The sequence below is a fragment of the Propithecus coquereli genome, unplaced genomic scaffold, assembly GCF_000956105.1.
Source record: "Propithecus coquereli isolate 6110/MARCELLA unplaced genomic scaffold, Pcoq_1.0 Scaffold34, whole genome shotgun sequence".
In the NCBI taxonomy this organism is placed as follows: Eukaryota; Metazoa; Chordata; class Mammalia; order Primates; family Indriidae; genus Propithecus; species Propithecus coquereli.
The window spans coordinates 12,334,427-12,360,067 of NW_012149063.1; the positions used below are offsets into that span (position 1 = coordinate 12,334,427).

The following is a 25,641-nucleotide window of genomic DNA, read 5'->3' on the forward strand; positions in this document are numbered from 1 at the left end:
AAAATAAAGATTCAATTTTTTTCCCATACACGCTCATGGACTGACTGCCTAAATTCTATCCATGGACCTCTTGAAGGTCAGTAGGTTAAGAATTCCTATTCTGGGAAGGGTGGTGAGAGCAGTCCCTGGTGGGGAAGAGTACTGTATCACTGACATAGTTTAGAATTACCAACAGACAGGATAAAAAGCAGATTAACTTGTGGTTAATTTTATTATTGTCTCCAAATTCTCTATAAATCATGTACCGCTTTACTGTCTGTATCCAAGTTGGACCATTCCACTATCCCCCAACTCCAGTCTTTTGATATGCCACTATCTCTAGAAAAATAAGATCTATTACTTAACAATTAGACTGATCAATAAGATGTTGCTGATATATAATCACAACTTCTCCTATTAAACTGATCAAAAGACTGTATCAATTACAATTATACTTCCTAATTAGGGAACCTACAATTCACCTGATTATAGCAAAGACTGTACTTCTGTTAGAGATGTCTTCTTCTCCTTGTACACTTTACAGCCCATGAACAACCCTCAGCTGCATATAAAATAATCTTCTAGGAATCTGTTTAAAGTTGCATATACTGCTGAGTCTCCCTGCTCACTTAATTTATAAGGTAGCAAGACTTGGATTAACAAAATTTCTAGACTTTTACAATTAGGACTGCTTTAGACTGGATTGGAGAAATTGAGAACTTCTCACTAATGCTGCCATTACTGTCTTCTGCAAGAGCAAAATACCTACACAATCATGAAGCTCTCGCAAACCACACAAGCCATCTCCAAATTCCTTCTCAACACAACATTCCAAATACCACTCCCAAGTGCTAGAATATGACATAGAAAGAGAAACTTAATTTTTAGTTTCAAATTTATGTCATCTAATGCCTCTTTCTAGCTCTTAATTTGTTTTATTTCAAATATTCATAGTTTCTTTTATATAAATGACATTTCTACTTCTAGCTAATCCTTGAAACAAATTTAGATTTTATTTATATAAGGTTCTCAAGCACTTTTCAAGTTGCCATTAAAACACCCATGAAGAGATGTGGAAACATTTTTCCTTGGCTCATCTTGAATCTGTTTTTCTTAAAGTGTAGCTACCTTCTATCCCAAACTTTTTACTAATTAGCAGGCAACTGAGTAACCATTTCAATCTGGGACAATACTTTTACTTCCTCATTATCATCTCAGTCCACTAGAGAAAACATCTTTAAAAATTTAGCTGTACTTTCCTAAATAACTCCTCACCAACTCAATTATTTTGAAAAAGGAAGGGTGTTTTCAGTGTGACTGTTCATATATGAATTTTGTTTTTTTACCCTAGAGTAGCAAAAAAGTATAGTCTGAGATATTATGGTCTAAAGAAAAGGTGCAAAAAGAGAACATTGCCAACGTAGTTTTATAGATTAGTACAGAGGATGGCAAACTACACCCATGAGCCAAATGCAGCCTACTACCTGCTTTTGTAAATAAAGCTTTACTGGAACACAGTCACACGCATTTGTTTACACATTACCTATGACTATTTTCAGGTTTCAATGGTGAAGTTGAGCAGTGGCAACAGAGACAGAATGACTCACAGCCTAAAATATTTACTATGTGGCCATTTATAGAAAAAGTTTGCTGACTCCTAGTTTAATACAAATGAAAAGATCCATTTTAAACCTAAAATATCAATAGTACTCTTGATTATCTACAAAAAATTGACACTATCAATGGACATTCATGCATGGGACAATGTAAGGAGCAATAGTTTGAAAATAGTAAGAAAAACGGTGCGTAATCTTTTCTGCAAAAAAAAAAAAAAAAAGATAATGAGCTAATGTCAGGGTAAGTAGTACACAACACTCCAAAGGAGCTTATGGAATAAAGGAAAGAGGTCTTCTACTTGAGGTCTCTATCACTGTAGACTAATGTAAATTCTCAACAGCCAAGGTTAATTAGACCACAGTTGATTTGTTTTTCAATGTATATTTAGTAACGTCGACATGCCTGTTTTTATCTGTAATCTGCTCTTGCATCATCCTGAGCTTTGCAGGGGGAATGTATGCTCCACCAGTGCGAGTAAGGAGAGGATCCAGCTCATCTTTCTTCTTCTTTGCAGTAGGTTCATCCTGAGCAGAGGAACTCTGGGTTACTGATGGTTCTGGGCTTCTTCTCCCAGGAGATGGAGATTTCCGGGACCTTTTCCGATCCACATCTCTTTCTCTTTCTCTGCGTTTTTCTCGGTCCCTACTTCTGTAATATTAATTTTTTTTAAAGGAGAAAAGACAATATAAAATCCATTCTTACAATGAACTACACACCAAATGAGTGAGACCATAAGTGGGCCCCACAAATTCAGACTAGGAAACGAGGTTTAGAATGGTAACGAAGTGCTTCAAAGAGAAAATGTAACTTAGATTAGGTCTTAAAGGCTTGATAGGATTTCAAGTGTGGGGAAGGGTGGAGAAAGGAAGGGTAGCATTCTGCAACTAACAGAAAAGGCAATTAACTACTGAAAAACTAAGCAGGGGTGCTAAGACCAGAAGGAGCAGAACACTCAGGAGACAAAGAATCATGCATGATGGTATTTGGAAAGATGAGTTTGAGTCAGACTGTGAAATTTTAAAAGAGAAGCAACAGACTTTAAGGTTTTTATACTAGAGCGGATAGGGAATCATAAACGTTTCTGAGTGGGAGAATGACATGAAAATAGTGTTTTAAGAAGACAAGTTGGCCTGTGGTATATATGATAAATTGTATAAAGGAGAAATCAAAGTTTATCTCCAACAGTGACAATTTTTGGTATAAAACTATAACAAAAAATATAATATTTGAAACTGTTTCTTGATAGACCTGATATTTTCATTAGAAATCTCAGAATATCAGAAACCCCCTGGTTATTTGCAACAATGTGAAAAAAAATTTTTTTCCAGCCACAATAACTATTCCCTGTTAACACAGGTGATTATCCTTTCTTAAGCTAATACTTTTTAGAACAATCAGGGCATTATTCTTTGAAACCACCAGGAACTAAAAGGAAAGAATGAGTCCTTGCTTTTTGCTGTCTTTCCCCAAAGAAAAGTTTGTCCACTTAGCTGTTTTTCACATACATTGCCTTGGAAACTCAGATCATTCCGTTCATGCTTTGTGAAACCATGAGTTATACGAATACAGTAAACAAGAGTTTCACATCGTCACTGCATCACTAGGAAACTGTGAGACAGATTTTAGCTAAACCTAAAGGGCATGTTTGAGATGGTCTGTTTTCATAATAATACAACCTACATGAAGGGAGAAAAGCAGTCACCTTCCCAGACAGCTATGGAGGAACAGTTCTGAAACTAAGGTACAAGAGACTCAAGTGACTGCCAGTGAGGACAGACAGTCTGTATACACTAACACAGAGTGAACAGAGGGGGAAAAAATGGTTTCACATATAAACCCCAAGCAGTCACAAAGGCAGGTACTCTAAATTCTCTGCGCTGATTTGCAATTGAGTTGCTTCTTATTGTAAATGTAGCATGTTCCAAGAGGATAGCTACAGCAGGGATTTACTGACATTGGTTATGATTCTTCTGAGAAATAGCAAGTAAGACAGCTAGCTGGCTGATAAAATCATATCCTTACAATTATTGTTTGTGTTCAAGTGCAGAAGTTATAAAATATTCTTAGAGTCTGAATAGAAACATTTTTGGACTGTTAGCCTTTATATTTTACATAATACCTAGCCTGCTTACTACACAGTATGACTTTGTGGATCACATAAGACTTATGTTCATATACTAGACCAAACAAGTTATGCTAAAGTAGTACAGTCAGGGATTGTGGAAAACATGGGCTTCGTACTCAGAACTGAGTTCAAATCCCAGCTTTAACATCTACAGTTAAAATTCACAATACTAACCGTGACTCCATGCTACCATCATGAGAATGTCCTCTTCTTGAATGCTCATAGTCTGACCTGCTATAGTCAAAATAATCTCTATCCCGTGGAGATCTCTCTTGTTCTGCATATCTAACATATAAAATAAGAAAACCAAAGTTTTACTTTGAAACAGCTATGGTATAAATACTTAGGAAAGTCATATATTGGTAATGCTATAGCTATTCTATGACTGAACAACATCTTGTTTTTAACAAGCATCTCATCTTGCTAGCACTCATTTATTCAGTCAGGGTTACAAAAGCTTTCAGCTTGTATATAGCAAAACTACTCCTAGAATTCACAAAACTTGTTCATGCTGGTTCACACTGTCCTTAATAGGAGACATCTGGATATCACATATAGGGGGCAGGAAAAAGGCTATCCTGTAAGTGACTCCTTTTTCTTAGCTCATTTATCAAAACACTGAACTAATGAGAGACCAATGTCATCAGTTGGCCTTAAGGACCAGTTTAACTCCACTCCAAAAAACTATATTCATCAGCTTTTATTCTTGAAAATGCATTATTGGATAGCGGTGAGAATAGACTGGAATTACTAGCAAACAAGGATGGACAACACCAGATCTGTTATTTGAATCCTAAAATCAGAGAGCCCTAAGAAAAGTTAAATAAATATACATAGTGACGTAATCCATATTTTATATATACATCTACAATTAAGTTATAGACACACACATATACCTGTGTATGTGTCTGTGTGTGTAGAGAAAAAGATACATATATTTAATGCAGGGAGTAGATAATTGGTGAAAGACAGTAAGTAGGTAGTAAGTAGTCACAAACCAAGGCAATTAACTTGAAATCCATAAAACAAAGGTTTTTAGAGATATTTAACAGGGTGGAATAAGAAGAAAGTAAACAGAGAATGAGGAGGAGATCAGATAACTGAAAGAAAGTTTATAGGATGCTTTCCCCTTCATAAACTATTTTTAATAGTTATAAAAAATTATTTTTATAGTCATTATTTTTAATAGACCATGTTTTTAACGGTCCTTTAATGGTTCACAGTGAAATAACTGTAGTCCTAACATAAATGCATGACACACATTAATGGTAACATTTTTGGATCGTTGATCTTAACATAATTATAAGATGATATAATCTATACAAAAATATTTTGAAAACTATAAAGAGCTATGTAAATTTAATCGATAGCAATAACAACAAAAGAAGTACTTCAAAACAATGTAATTTCAACTCCATTTTCTATTTTATGAACTTTCATTCTATTTGTATTCTAGATATTAAAATTATTCCCTTTCACCTAAAAATTACGTAAAATCTAGAATTGTTTTATGAGAAATTCCTAAAATAGTCATTCAATAATGATTCCTCCTATAGCCCACTCAAATAATACTGGTTATAAAACCATTAAAAAGAAGTTGCCCACCCTAAATTAGAAACGAAGAGCTAAATTATTATATAAACTTACTATAAAAAATCTAAATTGCATTCAGAACATATCAAATTGTTTACCTGTCTTCTGGAGAGGAGGTCCTCTGATATGAATTATAGTTTTCCCTTCTGTCATGACCAGAAGAATGCTTTAAAGGGAAAAAAGGGGGAGGGAACATTTTGAAAATTATTTATATTAAAAACAATAGACAATGAACATATGTATCAGAAAATTGAAGTATTATTACTTTAGAAATTACATCAAAATGTCTTTTAATCATTGGAATAATTCATGTTGCCTAAACAGTATAAAACAAAACAGAATTTTCAGGCCAACCTACATGGGCCTGTCTGTGGCAGATACCTGTTTTTGCTATGGATTTATGCTTGAATTTTTAGCCACAAAAATTCAAGGTAGAAGAAAATAATTCTCAAATTTTTGATGATACTTAGTTCATTATTTTATTTCTATGTAAAAAGTTACAAATTTATAGAACAGTATTTTTGTAATGGCCTCCTCCAGATGAAAAATAAGACCAAGGCCAGAGGTTTTCTAGCAAGAGGTCACTTTTATGCACTTTAATGCTCAAGTCTTATAATACTGCACTTACCCCGTATCTCCTTCGGCTAACGAAAACCACAACTTTAGTACAGGTTACTAAACTGGATGAAACAAATAGCTACAAGAAACAGACTCTAACATATTTACGAAAATTCATTTTTATTTTCAACAAACGTTATCTGAGTGTCTGATATGTATGATACTACGTTAGGCTCTAGGAAATTGAAGAACATGACTTTTAAGATACAAGTACGCCAAATCCTTTGAAAAACAACCCACATACAAATAAGTAACTTGATGTAGCATGAGACTGATGAGACATGTAACATGACACAGAGATGTGAACCATCCAGTTTGAGAACACATCTTAATTTAAAAATCCAAATACATTAAAGATACCAAAATACTTATCTCTGTATACAGGTGAAATTTTTTATATAACTGGTCAACATTAATACTGACAAGCTTTTAAGAATTAAAATAATTTTAATTAATCTTACTGGAAAGAAAAACCAGTGTTTGTTAAAGTACCTTAATTTGGAAATATAAGAAAAAATCAATCAAACAACGAGTAACTTGTTCTGCAAACTTACATGCTTGCTTCCTTAATGAGAAAAAAACGCATTTTAAAATAGAGAACTATTCTGAGTAGAAATGTAAATAAGATCTAACTTCCTCTGATTTTATGACTATCTAATTAATAGCAGTTTGAGTCTAACATTATCACAAGTAAATTGCCAAACAGTCTCATTAACTTTTGAAATTTTTCGAATAGTATGCACTAACTAATCTATGTAGATTAATAGCATGTAATCAAAACTTATAATTTAAAGTAGCCACAGTTTGGCTGTTATTTTACATTAAATCCAACCATCTTAAAACCCTGTTTTTTCCCAGTCCCACCACTTAAGACATGAAATGTGGTAAAATATAAAAGGGCACACAAGAAAAGTTCAGTTTCCATCTCCCAATCAGCAGTCCTCTGCAGGAACAATCATTGTTTAGACTCTTCTGTATGCATCTTTTTAGAAGTATGCCAGGCATATGCAAAATTTCTTTCTCTTTTTGTACATGAACAGAATCGCATCCCATACATAGGGGCTGTATCTAATTTATCCAACTTATATATATTTATATGTATCTTATCATTCCACACCAGCACATATAGATCATTCTGTTCTAATTAACCAATCCCCTACTGTTGGACATCTAGGCTGTTTTTAGTCTTTAATATCTTTACTTGTAAAAGCTATTTGAAAGTCTAGGTTGATTTGCTCTTAAGCAAATAAATATGTCTATAATATATTACAGAAATGGAATTGTGTATTAAAGAATGTGTATTTTTTATAAGTGATAGCTATTGCCAAATTACCCTTAAGCAAATGTCCTGCCAATAGTGTATGAGTATGCATGTTGCCTTCCAATCTTTGTGTTACACATATTTTGATCAAAACTACACTCAGAAAAAAATATTACTTGTAGAAAAAAATCAGTTAGGGAGATTCCAGGGAGACAGTAGATTAAAAAATCACTTATCAATATAGTCTACCTTTCAGATATAGGCATTTAAAGATTTAGGAGACAAAAATCAGTAGGTTTTTTTTTTTTTTGAGGCAGAGTCTCACTAGAGTACGGTGACATCATCATAGCTCACAGCAACCTCAAACTCCCGGGCTCAAGCGATCCTCCTGCCTCAGCCTTCCAAGTAGCTGAGACTACAGGCACGCGCCACCACGCCTGGCTAATTTTTCTAAAAATATCAGCATTCTTACTATCATGACTTATAAAATCGTATTAATAAAAAATACAAATACTAAATCATTAAAGATAATGATAAAATGTGACTAGATATTTTCAAGTTCCATTTCCCACATTTAGTTTTTTTTAACCCATTTGGTGACTGTTTTTTTGGGTATGTGTATATGTATGGTAGAAGATAAATAATCTTTCTCCAAAAACAGAATAATCATTATTGACTAGTCTACCCTTCCCCCATTGATTTGACTCTCTGTGTCACATACTAAGGACTCACTGAATATGTTTCTGGGCTTTATTCTGCTCAATTTGTCTATCTCTGACTGTTTGCTTTATAAATATTTCTTCTGTAAATGGCAACATGTATTAATTTTTTTAAAATATATTAATAAGTTTCAAATAAAGATAAATCTCCTTTAGTTAAAAAATCCTGTTTTTAACATATATAAGAAAGTTTTAAAAATTATTTCACTTAGCAATACAATGAAGTAGAATTGTTAAATATGCATGATACAGGTTTCCATAAAGCTTCACATCAATATCCTAAGCCATATAGAGCACAAGATTCACTAACCTCAATGGTTAACATAAAACATAGTATTTATACTGATCATTTATTATATGACATAGTCCTTCCTGTGTAGACATTCTAAAGCATACAAAAGATATGAAAGACCCTCAAGAAGCTTATGATCTTGTGAGAGAGAGATGGTTATCAAGAGTTCCACAGTTAAACATATCAGAGTGTATGCTCTGGAGGTGGAGGATGTTGTGGGGAAAGGAAGAGAAGAGGAAGAGGGCCAGGGAAAGGAGAGGGGGAAAAGAGAGGAGAGGAGACAGAGAACACTAAAACTGGACTACTACTTTTTCTTTTACAAGGCAAGGCAATTATTTTGATTACATTAGGGAGAAAACCTCAATTCTGTGCTAATGATTTTTAACACATCTCCGCAACATCTGTTGTGAGCAAGAGGGAGAAACCAAAAATGTTGAAGTCGTGAATCAGAAGGATTTCGTAAATATAATCAAGTAACAAATGACTGGCACACATATTAAGTGCTAACAGGACATCTTGAGTAGGGAACAATCATTGTGGCACAGAGTACTGAGGGATGACAGTGAAGGGGGACTTGAATTCGGCTTTGATGGATGAATACGTTAAAAGTCATTTTGGGGTATGGTCCAAGTATTAAGAAGCTAGATTTCCCTATTTCCCTTATCATAGAGTTTAGATTATAAGTCAGTACAATAGTTCAAAATAATATATAGTAAAAATTACATTTAAAAATGTTCTAAATTATTCATTAAGCAAAACAAATATGGAGATACTGTGCAGTCACTCATAATCTCTAACAACATAGAGAGCAGTATTAGGAGACAAGAGGAACAGGGAGCCTGAGTCCGGTAGCTTTGAGGATCCACTAGACTCAGAGAGGAAGTCTTCAAGAGGAAAGGAGAGGAGGGCTAGAAGAGGTAGGGAGCTTGCTTCTAGCTAGCTAAAGAAGCTGCAGTAAGGTTCAAGGGAAAAACGAGATCCTCTGCTGAAGCCTTATGAATCTAACCGATGAGCCCTCAGAACATTAAGCGAAGATCTGAGCTTCCCCTCAGGTAAGAATGGGCCCCAACCCAGCTAGTGGACATGCTATAGCTAACAGAAAGGAGACGTAGAGGCAAGCTAAACAGAACTGGCCAGGAGGGCCAAGCAACTAAGTGTGAAGGGCATGTTGACGAAAGTCACCCACTAAAGATCCCACAGAGGACCCATCAGGCCACAATAGGGAAGCCTAGAGAAACAGAAGAGGATTCTGAGAAAGATTAAACATTTCTTTCAGTGTAAAAGGCATCAGTCTAAAGACCTGAGTGCTCTTGTCTAACTTGGCTCAGTCAAGATCCAATTCTGCACAAGAACTCCTTTCTCTTTTTGTCCCCAGCTCTTAACACAGTCTGCACCTAAAGGGCCCTAAATAAAGTAACTGTTTAAGTAACAACAGACCAATGAGTACAAATCCGAAAGAGGCAGATTTCAGGACAAAACAGAAGGGTATCTACTGCCATATGGAGCTAGCTTAGGAGACAGTGAGCCCCTTAGTAATGGAGGTGCACAAGCAGAGGCTGGGGATCTACCTAGCAGGAGCCTGGAGAGTGTCTCACACTTGACAGAGGTTGGAGAAGATGTCAACAGAGGCTGCCTTTGTCTACAAGTCTATCAGTTCTGTTTAACAGCACTTACCACACACCAGGCCTTTTACCTAACGCCTGCTGCCAAGGAGCTCGTAGTCTACGGTTCTCTCTAAAGAAGGAAGTTTAGGGGTTCAGCGCTGGGGGAGAGGAATGGAGGAGTGCCTACATGTATAATCAAATAAAAATACACCTCCCCCTTTATTGACTTCAAGGCCCAGGAAGTGATGTGCTGTATTGTAAGTCCATGCAGTTGAAAAGAAAAGGCCCCCCGTAATATGCTGAAATAAAAAAAAAAAAAAAAAAGAAAAGGAAGCTGAATGGTTTGTTTTCCTTCTAAGCCTAATCACAGGCAAAACAGCTCTGAAAGCAGATGGAATTACTGGTCCCTGTTACTGCTCTGACCTCACATCCTACAACTTTCCCCTTCTCATAACCTATGCCATCCACTCTAGACACTCTGCCTTTATACTTGCTTTTCCTTTTGCCTGGCACACTCCTCCCCCAGACATCTGCATGGTTAACTCTCTCGTCTCCTTCAAGTCTCTGCTCAAATGGTTACCTTTTCAATGGGCCCCACACGCTCTCTCAGTGCTACTGTCCTCCTTATCCCATCCTATTTCTTTTCTTCATAGAACAAAGCACTCTATATAACTTACTTATGTATCAAGTTTATGATTTATTTTCTGTACCCCTCTACTACAATGTAAACTCTATGAGAACAAAGATTTCTGTTTTGTTCACTATTTTGTTCAAAGTGGTTACAACAGTCAGTGTAACAGAGTTAGAATTCCATATGTATTTGTTGAATAAATGAATGTGTACTGTCTAAAGTACAGCACAGAATAAAGAGCCCATCTATGCATATGAGACATGCAACAAGAGGCTCACGTTGTTAAACAGACATGCAAGAATATCCCCACACTGTATGTTATTTATTTTTCTTTTACAAGTGGTCACTCACAGGATTTGTGCAGGCACTGATACGGTACATGAAAATGTGTACACACACACATACATCCCCTGTATATTCTCTTGATTGCCTTCTTGCACACTATTACTCCCATCTGGTCAGGTATCTACATTTGAAATTATGTAAATGAGATGTACGCATGACGCCATTCTATTGCCTGGTTCTAATGTCCTAATTCTATAAATGTATTTTTGTTTAAAGGATAAGTAATTATAAGTTTACATCCTCTATTGTAAGTTTCAAGTACTTACTTTTATCTGAGCCACACTACTTTTCATTTTCTGTTGCAGTTGATAAATAAATCAAAGATTCCTCAAATTGGTCCAAATAACAAGTACTCAATGGTCTGAATTCTTTGACAGTTTACTATTTCTGTCTGCAAACATCACCTATAAAATATACCAAAGAAAACTTTGTTAACACTGATAAAGTGTGTGAAATAACAATATATTCTTTCCACATAACAAACATTTGACCACCTTATTTTTCTTAATCAATAAGCACAGATATAATTAATAATTAAACATTTTAAAAATCCTTAAATAGGTCCACATTGCAATGTATACCTAATACATACTAGTAGAAAAAGTCCAGGAACAAGAGAGCAAATAGAAGGTTTTATTTTAACGACTGAGAGGAACAAAAGTTAATTTACAAACAGATGTTCTATAACTTTATTGAAAATGTTCTCGGTGAGGGAGACCTATACCTACATCATAAAACAGTATTGTGATATTATAAAATATAAACTGAGAAAACAACTATATAAGAGAAATTCTATAAAAACTCAGTATAAAATATCCAATGTTTCTATGCAAACTAAGAATGAAATATCCAATGTTCTTGTAATAATGATCATTCAGAAATAAGTACACTCCACACAGAAATATATGTGATCTATTAAAGGCGAAAAGGTTAAGATGTATGCACATACGAGAACTAAGTATTTGGCTCAAAATAAACCAAGCCACTGATGTTAAATGCTAAAATGTCTTTGAACATTCTTCTGTTAAGTAAATTTTAGTAATTCTGGCAAAATGCTGAGTTGATAGATATGTTCACATAAAACTGCCATTCAGGCATGTGGTATAAAGTAATGAAATCACAAAAATGAAATGAAATAGAAGAAAATAAAAGAATTAAAAGATATGGAGAATACAGAGAAAGAGCTGTGTTCAGTACCAAAATAACTGAATACAACTGGGAAAAAAATTTAATTTGGGTGCTAGATTGGGTATTACAGATTATTTGACCCAAATCCTTCTTTTTAAAGATGAGAACACTGAAAGTCAGATAAGTCATTTCAATGTCCTAAGTTATAATACCAGTCAGAACTATAACTGGAAACCTAAGAACACTTGGTTAGGTATTCTTTTCACTAGACCACATATACAAATAGTCTTGACATTATGAAGTGATGTAACCTGCTATCATTTAATCAGATGTCGAGGTACACAAATCACTAAGTCAAGGAAAGTTTACACTACAATGGTTAGCATGGTATCAAGGTTAGTAACAGCAATAAACACAAGATTCTTTATAAACTTATCAATTTATGAAATACAATTGAAATGTAAAGCACTCCACGGCTTATGCATGTGCAGCTACAGTTAAATAAACTAATGTGCCTAACTTCACACAATGAGCCCATGAGCAGCCTCTTTCTTCAATTAGTTACTATTGCAGTTGTGTGCAAAGCTCAGCCTTGTTGTTCTGGGCTGCTAAGTCGTCCCAAAATGTTATTTTTTTTCTCTTTTCCTTTTTAAAGAACTACTCTGATCTTAAACCCTAATAGCCATAACAGACCAGTCTATCTAGAACTTTATCATGCCCACAACTACGACATTGTTTGAACTCAGTTTCAGAGTAACTTTTCCCACTGGATACTACACGAATGTAAAGATGTTAGGTTTCTACATAAACAAGGAAGAAAATCCCAGAATGAGTTATGTAAAACACTTCATAAAATCAGACTCAGTGGTGGTAGTAATAGGGAGAGAAGAGGCATGCCCCCCTACCTAAAATCGTCTATTCTGACATAAGGCAGGAGTTACAACCTTAATAAAACTTGTGTTATCAAAAGTAAAATAATTGTTGCAATTGGTAAAGAGAGGTTAGAGACTAGAAAGGTTCAGACATACAATAATTATACTATTTTTCTGTAAGAATTTAAATAATAAAAGTGTTTTGACTTCCAGGGCCACTGGGTAGCCTATGTGGCAACTTCGTGCTAACATTTAAAAAGGGTACCTGAACTTCCACTTCTGAAATGGCTAACAAGTTCCTATAGGACCCAATCCTTTCACAGATAACAATCATAAACTCTTGACAAAACACACGACAACAATAACCACCTGAGGCACTGAAGAATGAACAAAAACAGGCTGATTTTAGAGGGGAGTAGATGCCTGGGAGAAAGTAAAGTGCTGTGAGTTATCCCCTTTAATATTGCTTTAGCCTGAGGGCAAGCTGCAGTTTACACCATGCAAGGGTGGCTAAAACTCTGACAGAGAAGCTCTAGTCATTCTCATTTGGAGAATAAGAGGACAGAGTTTGGAGCAACTACAGCTGCTGGAAACTGAGGTGAAATCCAGGAGGGGAGGAAGCCAGTGAACGGGAGCCCGATGTGCTGGGTGTAAACTTCCCCCAAATCTCCAACTACCCCTGAACCAACACACGTATAGGACAGATTCCTACTAAAAGATAAAAGAACTGAACTAAGATTTGAACGACTACTTGAGAGACTAGAGTTTGCAATTTAAGTCCAACCAAGTTAACTGCCTAAAACCTCACCACCCCTCAGATGAGTGTAAGAGAATACAAAGTCTCTATAACGGAAAGTAACAATATCTAGGATACAATTAAAAATAACTCATCAAAAATATGTGGCCCAATTTAAAGGGAAAAGACAATCAAAGGAAACCAATGCTGAGATGATACAGACACTGGAATTCACATATAAGGTTTTTAAAGCATATGGAAAGATGCAAAGGAAAATATGCCTAAGAAATATCACCAAAGAGAAACAATAAAATAGAACCAAACAGAAAGTTCTAGTACTGAAAACATATGAAATGAAAAATCCACTGGATAACTCACAGGAATTATTCAATCTAAAAAACAGAGAGAAAAAAATTTGAACAGTATCAAGGTCATGTGGGACATTATTAAAAGGATCAATATATGTATAGTTAAAGTCCAAAGAAAAAAGAAAGACTGGGATAGAAATAGTCAAATTTTCCTCAAATTTGGTAAAAGACATAAATTTACAGATTCGAGAAGCTCAGAGAACATCAGGCAGGATAAATATAAAGAGAACCACGCCTACACATATAGTCAATAGTCAAACTGCTGAAAACCAAAGACACGGAGAAAATCCTGAGAGCAGCAAGAGAAAAAACATTACCTACAGGGAAATAACAATTAAAATTACTGGTGACTTCTCGTCAGAAACTAAAGACACCAGAAGACAGATAATTTTTAAAGTGCTGAAAAATAATATTAACCTAGACTTTAACTTCAACAAAAACAATCTTTAAAGAATGAAGACAAAATAAAGACAGTGACTGATTAAACAAACAAACAAACACAACTCAGAGAAACAAAGAAAATTTATCACCAGCAGACCTGCACTACAAAAAAATGCTAAAATAACTTCTCCAGACTAAAGGGAAATGATGTTATATGGAAACTCGGTTTTTCAGAAAGAAATGAAGATTACAGGAAATAACTTTCTCGGGAAATAGAAAAGACTACTTTTTCCTTTATCTAAAATACATGGGACTTTAAAACAAAATACATAATGTCTTGACGGTATTATAATGCACACAGATGGATTATATATTAGTATATAGAACGGGGGACTAAAATGGTACACTATGCAAGGTTTCTACATCTTTTGTGAGGTGATGCAATATCAACTCTAAGTAGCTCGAGAAAAGTTAAAGATATAAACAGTGTTTCCCAGAGAAATGACTAAAAATAAATTTTTAAAAATATGCTTAAAAACCTATAGATAAATTATTTAAAAGAGAAGCTATCCCTCCCTCACCTCAGGTGAGGTCCCTGCAAGGAGGAATCCTTAGCTCAGTTGGATTTTAGGCCCCACTTGCCTTAATAAGACGACTTTGTGTCATATACAAATTGCATGACTCTGTTCAAAGGTCTTGTTTCTATGGGTATAAAGGTATAGAGAGATAAAACTCAAAACTTGACTCAACTTGCTTTTGCTCAAAGATAATGGTATTTTTTTTCTACCTCTACCAGCACAATCATCATATCATTCCTAACATCCTTAATCACCCAGTATTATCCATACATATATTTGTTCAACAACAAATAATATTTACTGCACTTCTATTATTTGCCTAGCATCTTTCTAGGTATTGGGTAGACAGTAAGTAACAACTCTAACAAAATTTCCAGCCCACATGAGGCTTACATTCTACGTATAAGAATCAAATCCATAACCATAAGCAAAATACTAAGCCACTCAAGCAAGAATAAAAGGGGAAAGATGATATCTATCATCTTAATGACTGGTTGGACTTTTTTCACCTACATGTCAGTTTCAGATCATTACTTAATAGTGTAAAACTGGTTCATTAAGTCGCTATGTTAAAATCAATTTGTATTATGAAAATGTGCATGACACAAGAATTACTTGTACATATTATATATTGGGGCCCATCTGACTTACTAAATCAGAAGATGGGTGGGAAAGGGAAGAAGGCAACCTGGGCACATTGTTTTATGAAAGCATTCCCAGGGTAATTCCAAGATCCAGCTCTTACCCAATTCTCCTCAGCTTTCCATTTCTAGAAGAGAAACACTGGTTCTCAACTGTTCTTAAACTATGAGCCACTTAAGTAGAATATAGAGACCTCACAGACTACCTACTTTACAGTGAAGAATTTAGTCATAAATCAATTGGCAAGGAACATATAAATTCCAAATGTATTAATCCTTAATAATTCACTGGCAAGAAGCTTATAGATATATGTAAAAGAATAACTGTATCAGTACTTTTTAAACTAGAGAAATTATGGGCGCAATTTATATTCATTTATATAATCTTATTCAATCCTTATAATGACCCTGCTTTGGCGATTTTTTTAGCTTTGTTTTTCAATGAGAGAACTGAGAGTTGAAGCAATCTGTCCAAGTTTAATTACAGCTAATAAATGGTAGAGCTAAAATTCAAAGCCAGGTTTATCTGACGCCAAACCATCTAATATTGTGTCCCAATGAAAATGTCAAAATTAATAAATTGAAGTCAAATTGAGAAATATAAAATGTAAACAGGTACAGTGTCTATTGCTCAGAAAAATCATCCTTTCCTAAACTGATCCATTCCTTCAAAGTTCCAGATAGCAAAGATTGTGATGTTAATATAACAAAGCACTACTTCTTTTCAAACATTCATAATAATTTTAAGGATTCCTTTATTTAATTAGCATCCCTAGAATTCACTGTGACCACGTATAATATGAGCAAAAATAAATAAATAATAATAATCACTTGACTCTATTGCACAAGATTTAGAATTTTCCTTTACTATTCCTCTGGGGTCTTAAACCCGGTTTCTCTTCCCAACCTACCTATACACTTTTAAAAAAGCAATTTTTTATACATCTTACATCAAATTACCTTACTTATTTAAATTTGATGAGTTTCTTTTTTATCAGTGTCATCTTTCCCCTCTCATCCTTCATCAGCAAATAATCCCCTTCAAACTTCATCAACAAATAATTTCTGGCAATCAAGTACAATCTGTTACATTTCTGTGTCTCAAAGTATAAATGTGAAACTGACAATATTGTAAAGTAGACTGCTACTGCAGTTCTAACAAAAAAATGCATAATGTGCTATCATTCTATCATTGTCCAGATTTATACAGAATATGCCTGAGGGAAATTCTGAGAGTTCAACATGTGTATGCTTGATACTTAGAATAACTGGAGATTTCTGCAATGAGAGCAATTCATCTAGAGTTAATAGCTCTCCCTGCTCTTCTTAGTATCACTATGTGGATGTTATGATGAATTATTAAATTTTTCTCACCTTGTCACAAGTAAGCAACTCAGCAAAACCATATTTGCTCTCCTGAGTAAGGAGGATCTTTTCCAATAAGAGATGTAAAACTAGCTTAAAAATCATGGAGATTTTTCTCTCAGTTTTAGCAAGCATGAGAAAGCAAAATATTTAATAACATTTATAAGAAGTACTCCAGACTGTTAACTAGAAGCTATGAAATTGTCAATTTTACAATTATCTCAAAAATTCAGAAAATGAGAAAACATTCAACTAATGGCAGAAATGCAGTGCCTTCTAGATTATTTCAGTAGCAGAACAACTTCTACCATTGTCATTTAGGTGTCCTCAATCCAAGTTAAAAGGAACTCACTGAAACACTATCATAAAACTGCTAAAGAAAAGGGGAATCAATAAAGTTAATTCCCTTTAGTTTGCTCCTCTACATTCTACAGAGTGATGGCAAGTTTGGTGAATTTCAAATGGGGTTCTTAAACAAACAAACAAACATGCCTAATGGAGAAAACAGTAATAGTAACTAATATTCAAAATAAAAGTTGTCTTAAATTTATTCTAATTGCACAAATGTAATGAGGGTGGTGGTGGTGATGGGATTCTCAGGAAAATCTGCAAAAGGAATCAAGCCCCTGTCCTTCCAAATAATGATTTTCCTCCTCAGGAAACAAATAGGGTTAACAAATTGGCCACAGTTCTTTAATAATATAAGATTCCTATGTACTTTCCATAACTGTATTGAAAGAAAACCCTTTTGTTTAGGAAAGCTGTTTCTTGTTATTTTTTCTTGTTTTTTTTATATGTACAAATCGGTGAAAAATTTGTCCTATGATATATCACATAAGAAAAAATGATTTGTAATTTGATTTCAGCATAGATTCACAATTTCAAGATAATAAAAAGGTAAAACACTCCTGTCCCTTTCTGGAAAAGTCACCAAGTACAGGTAGACAATCCTTTATCTCCAATTCTGAAATCTGAAAAGCTCTAAAAATAGAAAGATTTTTCTTAAGCTTGTGGCAACTCATTTAGTAGCAAAACTTGACATGTATCGACTTGAGATTTAATGTGACTCTTGACACGTGGGAATATTAGTGTGTTTGATTAGAGGATGTAGCCCTGGGCCCAAAAAGGTGCTTTATTTAATAAACAGTATATGTTCTGTATTTCTTGTTTAAAATCTACAAGATTTTGAATATCGAAACACTTCTGGCTCCAAGAGCTACAAATAAAGAGGTGCAGACCTGTACTTGCTGTTTGCTTCCTAGTCATTGCATATACCAGGTATGCTCTCTGCCTCATAACCAACCAAATGACTAAAGAGACACGGTTCAAGTACTGGGCTAGAAGTTGTACAGACAGTTCTGGATATTGTTTCGTTTTTATGCAAGTGATAAGGAATAAACATAATATAAAAGCATTTGCCTGGTCTCCAACTCTTTTGTGCAGAAGAGACAGCCCAAATTTTAGATTTTAGGACACCTTTAGATAATAAAACTCAGAGGAGTAATTTGGCTTTCCATTTCCAGTATTCCACAGCACTTACCAAGCTTACACAATAACCTTCTTGCTGCTAAATCCAAGGTGACTTCCTTCTTTTATCTGACATTGCTCTAGCATTTGTTACTGCCAATCCCCTTCTTCTTGAAGTTCTCACTTCTCAACTTACAAGGACACCACCTTCATCGGCTTTTCCTTTCTTCCTCAGTCCACCCCTTTAACATTTACTATCTATCCCTTAGAGGTTTATCTTGCTCGTGGATTTTTGTCTGTTTTGTTCATTGCTATCTTCCCAACACTGGAGGCTCTCAATAAGTATTTGTTAAACAAATGAACAGTCCTTATCTTTTCTTCCTCCATATTTTCTGTGGAAGACCATCTCTAATCCCATAGCTTCAACTGACATATTAGAACAACTTTTCACTCCAGCCCAATCTTCTCAACAGAGTTCCAAATCCTTATGTCCAGTTGGCTATAGGAAACCTCTGTGTGGATGTCCCAAAGGCACTCTGAACTAGGGACATCCAAAATGGAACTCATTTCCTTCTCCCCGTCTCAAACCAGCTCTTCCTCTAAGATATGACCTATTAAGCTTCCTAAGTGGCAATTTCCTTTTCCTCACTCCCTGTAAATCACCAAATCCTATTGATTCTACCTCCTCAGTTGACAGGAGAAACAAATCTGCCCATTCCCCCCCATTCTTTCTATGACTGTATATGAGGTTGAGGGAAGACTCCATTTAGGGAAGATCCCATAACGAGATCACCTTGGTTTCATTTTAGAAGACAAATTGTTTTTAACCTCTCTAACAAGATTTGTTACAAGGTTATTAAGAACTTTTCCAACTTGCCTCTAAAAATTCCATATGTTTACTACTAACTGGTATTCCATTCATGCAGGGCAAAAGGATCCTTTTAAAATTATCTGCAAAGCTGCCCACAGGAAAATCCAGGCTTTCAAATTAAAACCTCTTTCCATTACAATATATTCAATACTATTCCATACTTTCCAAATGTTCTTTTCTAAAGTTTTTAAAATTGAAATTTTGTCTCTATGCTTATTATCCCAACAATGTTTCTCCATATATTAGTCTTTAATAGAAAAAAGTTCCTCAGTAGCAATCCTGCTGCTACTGAATAAAACAGATCCTAAGGGACATCCTTCTTACTACTATACCTTCAATCACTTGTGTTTATATCCTCCTAAGCCCACCTCTTCTTATTTTAGTTTCTCCATAACATTCCTTAGTTCATGGCCCAGCTGCCTGGCAACAGGATTTAACTTTTCTCGATAACCCTAGCATCTCATTCATTGAACAAATAGTATCATTATGGTTTTTCTTGGTCTAGTAAGCTAAATTTATACCCATTTTCATGATAACAAAGATGAAATAAAACCTTAAATTTCAAACCTATACCATAATCCTCACCACTTCACTTTACAAAAGCCTTGTGATAAAGAAATAGCTCTAGTGCTTCTCATCACCCACTGAATGCTTCCTGCATTTGTTAAAATTTGTTTCTGTGCAGAAAAGTCTCTCTTTGTGCAGGCTACAACAAATGAAAAATTTTGTACAGAAAAACAAGACCAAAAAATCATGAAGTTAGAACCATAATTGATATTTATATTAAGTGGCTCAGAAAAGTACTCATGAGCTGGGCATGGTGGTGTGTGCCTATAGCTCCAGCTACTCAGGAGGCTGAGGTGGGAGGACAGCTTGGGCCCAGGAGTGTGAGACCAGCCTGGGGCAACACAGCCAACACCTTATCTCCAAAAAAAAAGGACAAGGAACGAAAAGAGAAAGAAGAAAAGAAAAGCACTTATAGAGGTAATGAGGAAGTATGAAGCTAAGAGAAAGAGAAGTATGGTCATAGTCTTTTAAGCAAAAGCAGTGCCTGTGTAGAGTGGGGAGATATATATATATATGTTAAACAGCACACAAGGCATCAAGGATCCTTGAGTGTAACCTTTTGATTGAATCCAAATTTTACAGAACAAATCCTTTTAATAAAGGGATTTGTTTTGTGAAATTTGGATTCGGTCAAGGGCCCATGCTTGGGGATCTGGAGGGCCACACGTGGCCTTGAGGCTGCAGGTTCCCCACTCCTGGGTGATGCAGCAGTATTATAAACACAGTACTACTGGAAAAGAGGAGGTGTTACTAAGTGAGTCTGGGGCATACAGAAAGAAGTGGGTCTTAAATCTGAGTCCTGAAGGACAAATAGGAATTATAAATATGGAAAGGGGAAAAAGGTGATTCAAGAAATGAGATAAGCATGTGTAAAGACTCAGAGACATAAGGGAATCCGGGGGGATTCTAAGCTGTTTGAGTACAGGGTACATATGGAAAATTGAATATGAATAAGATGGAACATGAGAGATTCATGAAGCTAAAGTATGAAAGGCTTTGTATGAGTCACTGGTCACTGGTCTATCCAGGACCTAGGACAGTGCCTGCCACTTAATAGGTCCCAATTCTAAAATTAAATCGAAAAGAGAGTGTGAAATTTTGATGATTATTCCTATTTCTTCATACATAGAACTCCCTACAATGCCATTTTGCCAACTTCCTTATCAAGGAATACAACAGCAGCCTTGTCCCACCTATTAACCCTACTTCTCGGAATCACCAAGCTATTTGTCATCAACTTGGTCAAGACAGCACTCTCAGGTGCCACCCCCTATTTGCTTTCACTCCATGTTAACCTAGAAAGTAGCTTGAATAAACTTCTCACTGAGTAACATGGAAAACAAAACAACAGTTCTTTTGCAGGCACTACAAAAGGAAACCTGACCCTAAAGGTGCAGTTCTTTCAAATTACAAAAACAAGCCTAATTACTGAGTATGCCATATGCCTTGATCATACATTCATACCACTCCCCCCAATCCCGAATCTGTTTCTCAGCTTGTCTAATTAAGTGTACAGGCTGAATACATTCTACCATCTCTCACAGCACAGCTTTGAAAGTGGCCTTTCTGATTAATTAGAGAGCCATTTAGTGAACAATATTCTGGTTTAAAGAAAACATGGAGGTGTTGTCGGCCTCCATAGAGAAATTTAAAAAGTAGCCCGTAGACACACAGTACTACATTCAACTACAGAGGCTCCTGTCACTAGGTACAGAAATATATGTGTCCTGATAAACTAATTCAAGGAAGGATTCACAGGGTAAGTTTTCAAGTGGTTACAAATAGTAAAGATTTACTTTAACCAATGCTTCCTCTCCTGATAAACTATTTTTAAAGAAAATGCTTTGAAAGTTTGCATTTTGTTGTAGGCACTGAAATGTCTTTTACAATGTCCACTTGGGAAATGTGTACACTGAGAAAAAGTATTAAGTCTCGGAGTTTGCTGAAACTAATATGCCTGAGGTCTTATTGTTCCATCATCTTCCCATGCTAGGATTGTGACTTAAATAGCAAAGTAGGGAAATTCAAAAACGGAGCCCTCAAAGTCATTAGTGGAATAACCACTTCTAGAAAGAAAGCTCTAGGCCAGCCATGAACAAGCCATGACCAAATTAGGGATGTACCAAGTAGCACAAAATTCAGTCTAAATATAAGTGGGTAATAAACAAAAAAATATTGTTCAAGGTAAGACATGGGTATTTCAAACACACAATGTGCCACTGTGTCCTCTTTCAGATGGTCTCATGTATAAGCCACTGTAGGTCACTCACCAATGTTTAATCATCAGGGAAGAGAGTTAACCTCTAAAAATTCAGCAGCTGGGAAAGCTGAAAGAGCTAAGAAAGCCAGTTCAGAAATGACAATTAAGTAGTCTAGGAAGTGTCAGAACTCTAAAAGTAATGGAGCTAAACTTTTCAAAGTGGGGAAGGATGTGGTGGCAAAATAATAAGAGAAATATTGCCTGGCCATGGATCAAATACTTCAGAGCAAGGAGGGCAGCAAATCTGATTTTGAGAGGGGTGGAGGAAAGAAAGTAATACATAGCATATCCCTAGGGCATGAGCTAGAGCAGTGTTTCTCAAACTAACCAGCATAAAAATCACCTGGATGTTTTGGTTAAAAAAAAAAGACTGATGGTCCCTCATTCCCCCGCTTCTGATTCAACAGAACTGGGGTGAAGCCCAGTAATTTACATTGCTAACAAGGAGACACTGATGCTGCTGATTCTGAAGATTACATTTTTGGAACCACAAGGCCAGGGTATTAGATCAAGATTCTTGATCTAAAGTACGAGCAAGACAAACTCTCAGAACCCCAGTCAAATGAGTTGATAAAGACTCCATAAAAGTGGCATGGACACTTAAAAGCTGAAGGGCAACATTCAGAACCAAAAAACAAGAATTAAGGCACAGAGAGAACACATTAACTGTGTCGCAGTAGTGACAACAATAATATAGTGGCTAACACTGTACACCAGGCACTGTGCACAGTTACAGTGCCATATACGCATTATTTTTCTCTATAATCAAAACAACCCACTGAGATATTATTATTATCTACATTTTTTTCAGAAAGGAAGCTAAGACTAGAGACATTAGGTAACTTGTCCCAGTTGATAGGCCTAATAAGTGCTAAACCAAAATTGAAATCTTTGGATTACTAGTCCATCACCCAGCACCAACACAAGTGGGTTTCTTCCTCCTACAGATACTGCTTGTAGCAATGCTTCTTCTGGTCAAAACCACACTTTTGATGTCAGTTCAAAATCCACCTTTTCCATCGTGGGATGATAATTTATGTTAACTCCTGTGTTCACAAGCGATCTATAACAAGAGGAGTCTAAATACAGATAAAGAGAAGGCAGGTTAACTGATCTTTTGAAGATCAAGTTTGCTTGTTTATTTGCTATTTCTAGTCTGTGTACACCTAAAAATGCAAAGGAAACTCTTAACACACTTTAAATAACCTAACTCTTGTATCAAGAATAGCTTTTCTCAAAATCTTCCGTTCTCCACTTACCTCGAAGAATTGTGAGGATTAAGTGAAAATAGGTATGGAGTTGTTAATGCAGTTGGACTCAGTGAAATTAACTATCATATTACCGTTATATGTAAGTGTATTGTAGGACTCGGTAGAGAGATGGAGACTGGAGGAGACCCAAGTTTGGGAGTTATCATCTTATTGGAGGAAGTTAAGGAAGGATAAAGGATGACATGTAAGGAGAGACGAAGTGTCCCCAGGTTTAACTATTTGGAGGTAATAGTATTTACCGGGCAAACAAGTAAAAAGGAAAGGACCACTGGAATTTTAAAGCAGTCACAGGGATATAACACCGGAAAAAGGCGTAAGAGTGACAGTACTTTCACTCCTTTTAATCAACTACAGTTCGTTAATCCCATCCCTCTGGCCCTGGTAACCGGGCACTAGGAAACGGGCCTTGGCAAACCCAATCCATTCGAGAAGCTCTAAGTAATCTGCACCCGAAACACACTGCACAAGATAGCGAGAGAACCAGTGTTGGCGCAGGACTTCGCAAACAAAGGCAACTGCAAAGAGATAGCCTCAGGAACCTCCCTAGGAAGCCAGGTCCATCCGCACAAGCGGAGAGCGAGCTCACTGCCGCCCATACCCCACTGGCTGAGACTCGCCGGCCTGAGCGCTCTCACACCCCAACCTCGCAGGCCGGCGCGTGCCGGAAGGAGAGCCACGCGCAGCCCAGTGCCGTTCACAGGCGTATTAGCGCGCCTGCACCCACTATTGGGCCTCTTCCACTTCCCACCTGATTCGGCAATCCACCACCCCCAGTTGGCTCTTCCGCGAGTCCACGGAATTCGATAATTACCTGGAACCACACCGCGCCGCCATTACACCGGAAGTACCTCACTTCCCTTTCCCGGGCACCGGCAGTAGGAAGAAGGCGGAGCGTGAAATACATAAATAGCTGACGCTGAATTGGCTTTGATACATTATCCCATTAATTTATTTTAAATACCATAGCGTAGTGCTAGATTCAAATAAGTCTATCCGGCCGCACTCTCTCCTTACCAAGACGGCGACAAAAAAAAGAAGTCGATACGAACTACAAAGTCCAGCATTTACCGCTCGTGCGGACGGAAATGACGAAAGCGCAATTGTAGTTTAGCGTGAGAAGGCCGCAATGTACGATGGGAATTGTAGTTCTTACAGAGAAGCGTCAGCTAGTACATTCAGGTGCTCACTGGAAACCTGGTAGTTATTAGGATTTAGCAGAATTTACTTTAATGTAAAACTATTTCTCTGCAATTGGCCACAAAAAAATGTAGTCCTTAGTTGTCACTTCTTCGTGAAAATCTTAAAAAGAGAGAGATCTCAGACACTTTACGATAGTTTGACCAAAAGCCTCGTGCACCACTTTTGCTACGTTGTGGGTCCTGGTTGAATGCTATGTTTTATTGTATTCCATGCCTATGGATCAAGCATTGTGTAAGACCCCAGATACTGGTGCTGTATGAATCTTATTGGATATAAAATGCAAATGCATACCCCAAATAATTAATCTATTCCCCTGGGATAGAACTGCTGCCTCTTCTAGGATGGAAAAGTCCCGATGTAGTGTATTTGCCACCAAGTGTCTATTCGATCTCCTAAAGAAATGGTGTCATGTCAAAGGCCCAGCATGAGAGGTTGAACTTTCCGATGAGGCAGAAAGTAGGTAGGTCATCTGTGGTAGGTAGGCTTCATACTGATGAACCCATGCATGGACTCTGTTTCTGCCACCCTGGCCATTTTTTTCATGTGCCTATTGTGCCACCGGTGGGTTAGCCAGTAACAAAGACAGGCTAACATTAAGTAACTATTATAATTTTTTCTACGAGTTTTTTTTTTTTTAGTGACTTTTCCATAGTGTATACTTTCTTGTGGACATTGACGTGTGATAAAAAGATCTTTACACTTTTTGCGCACACCAATATGTATAACCACATACCTCTAACCCTCTCAGACCTGCTTGTCTGAAATCTAATCTCTTTCTTTTCAGACCTCTGACCAGCCGACCATTTCCATTTCCTAAAATAAATCTATTTATATTCTAACCTCAGGCCGCTTCTCCTTCTACACAAAATGGATGACCAGGTGCACCACCCAAAGCTCTGACCATTAGAAAGACTATTTCTCTTCACTGTCTTCAAGTCTATTTCTTGGTGAGGCTGTAATGTAACTGCTTTCCAATTTCAGCTTTCATTCACATACTTAGCAACTCATCCATAAACTAAGCTCACTATTTTTTCCTTTCTTCAGCTTACTGTTGAAAACCACACTCCCTGCCCAGATGGTCATCAATATGAGCTGAGGGAGAAGTATTGATGCAACTGTGATTAGTGATATCAAAGTCTGCATTATCTGCTT

At 36.3% G+C, this 25,641-nt stretch overlaps 1 protein-coding gene across 1 annotated transcript in view; it reads right to left on the minus strand.

Moving 5' to 3' along the window:
- The window catches only part of CWC22 (CWC22 spliceosome-associated protein), a 55,133-nt gene extending 30,940 nt beyond the window's left edge, over window positions 1-24,193 (minus strand). The window contains exons 1-4 of the mRNA XM_012650694.1: window positions 24,038-24,193; window positions 5,413-5,480; window positions 3,896-4,006; window positions 1,999-2,244 (exon numbers count right to left, since the gene is read on the minus strand). Of these exons, the coding sequence (XP_012506148.1) occupies window positions 1,999-2,244; window positions 3,896-4,006; window positions 5,413-5,480; window positions 24,038-24,193 (581 nt within the window). The remainder of the gene's footprint in view (window positions 1-1,998; window positions 2,245-3,895; window positions 4,007-5,412; window positions 5,481-24,037) is intronic.
- Window positions 24,194-25,641: the final 1,448 nt, after the last annotated feature.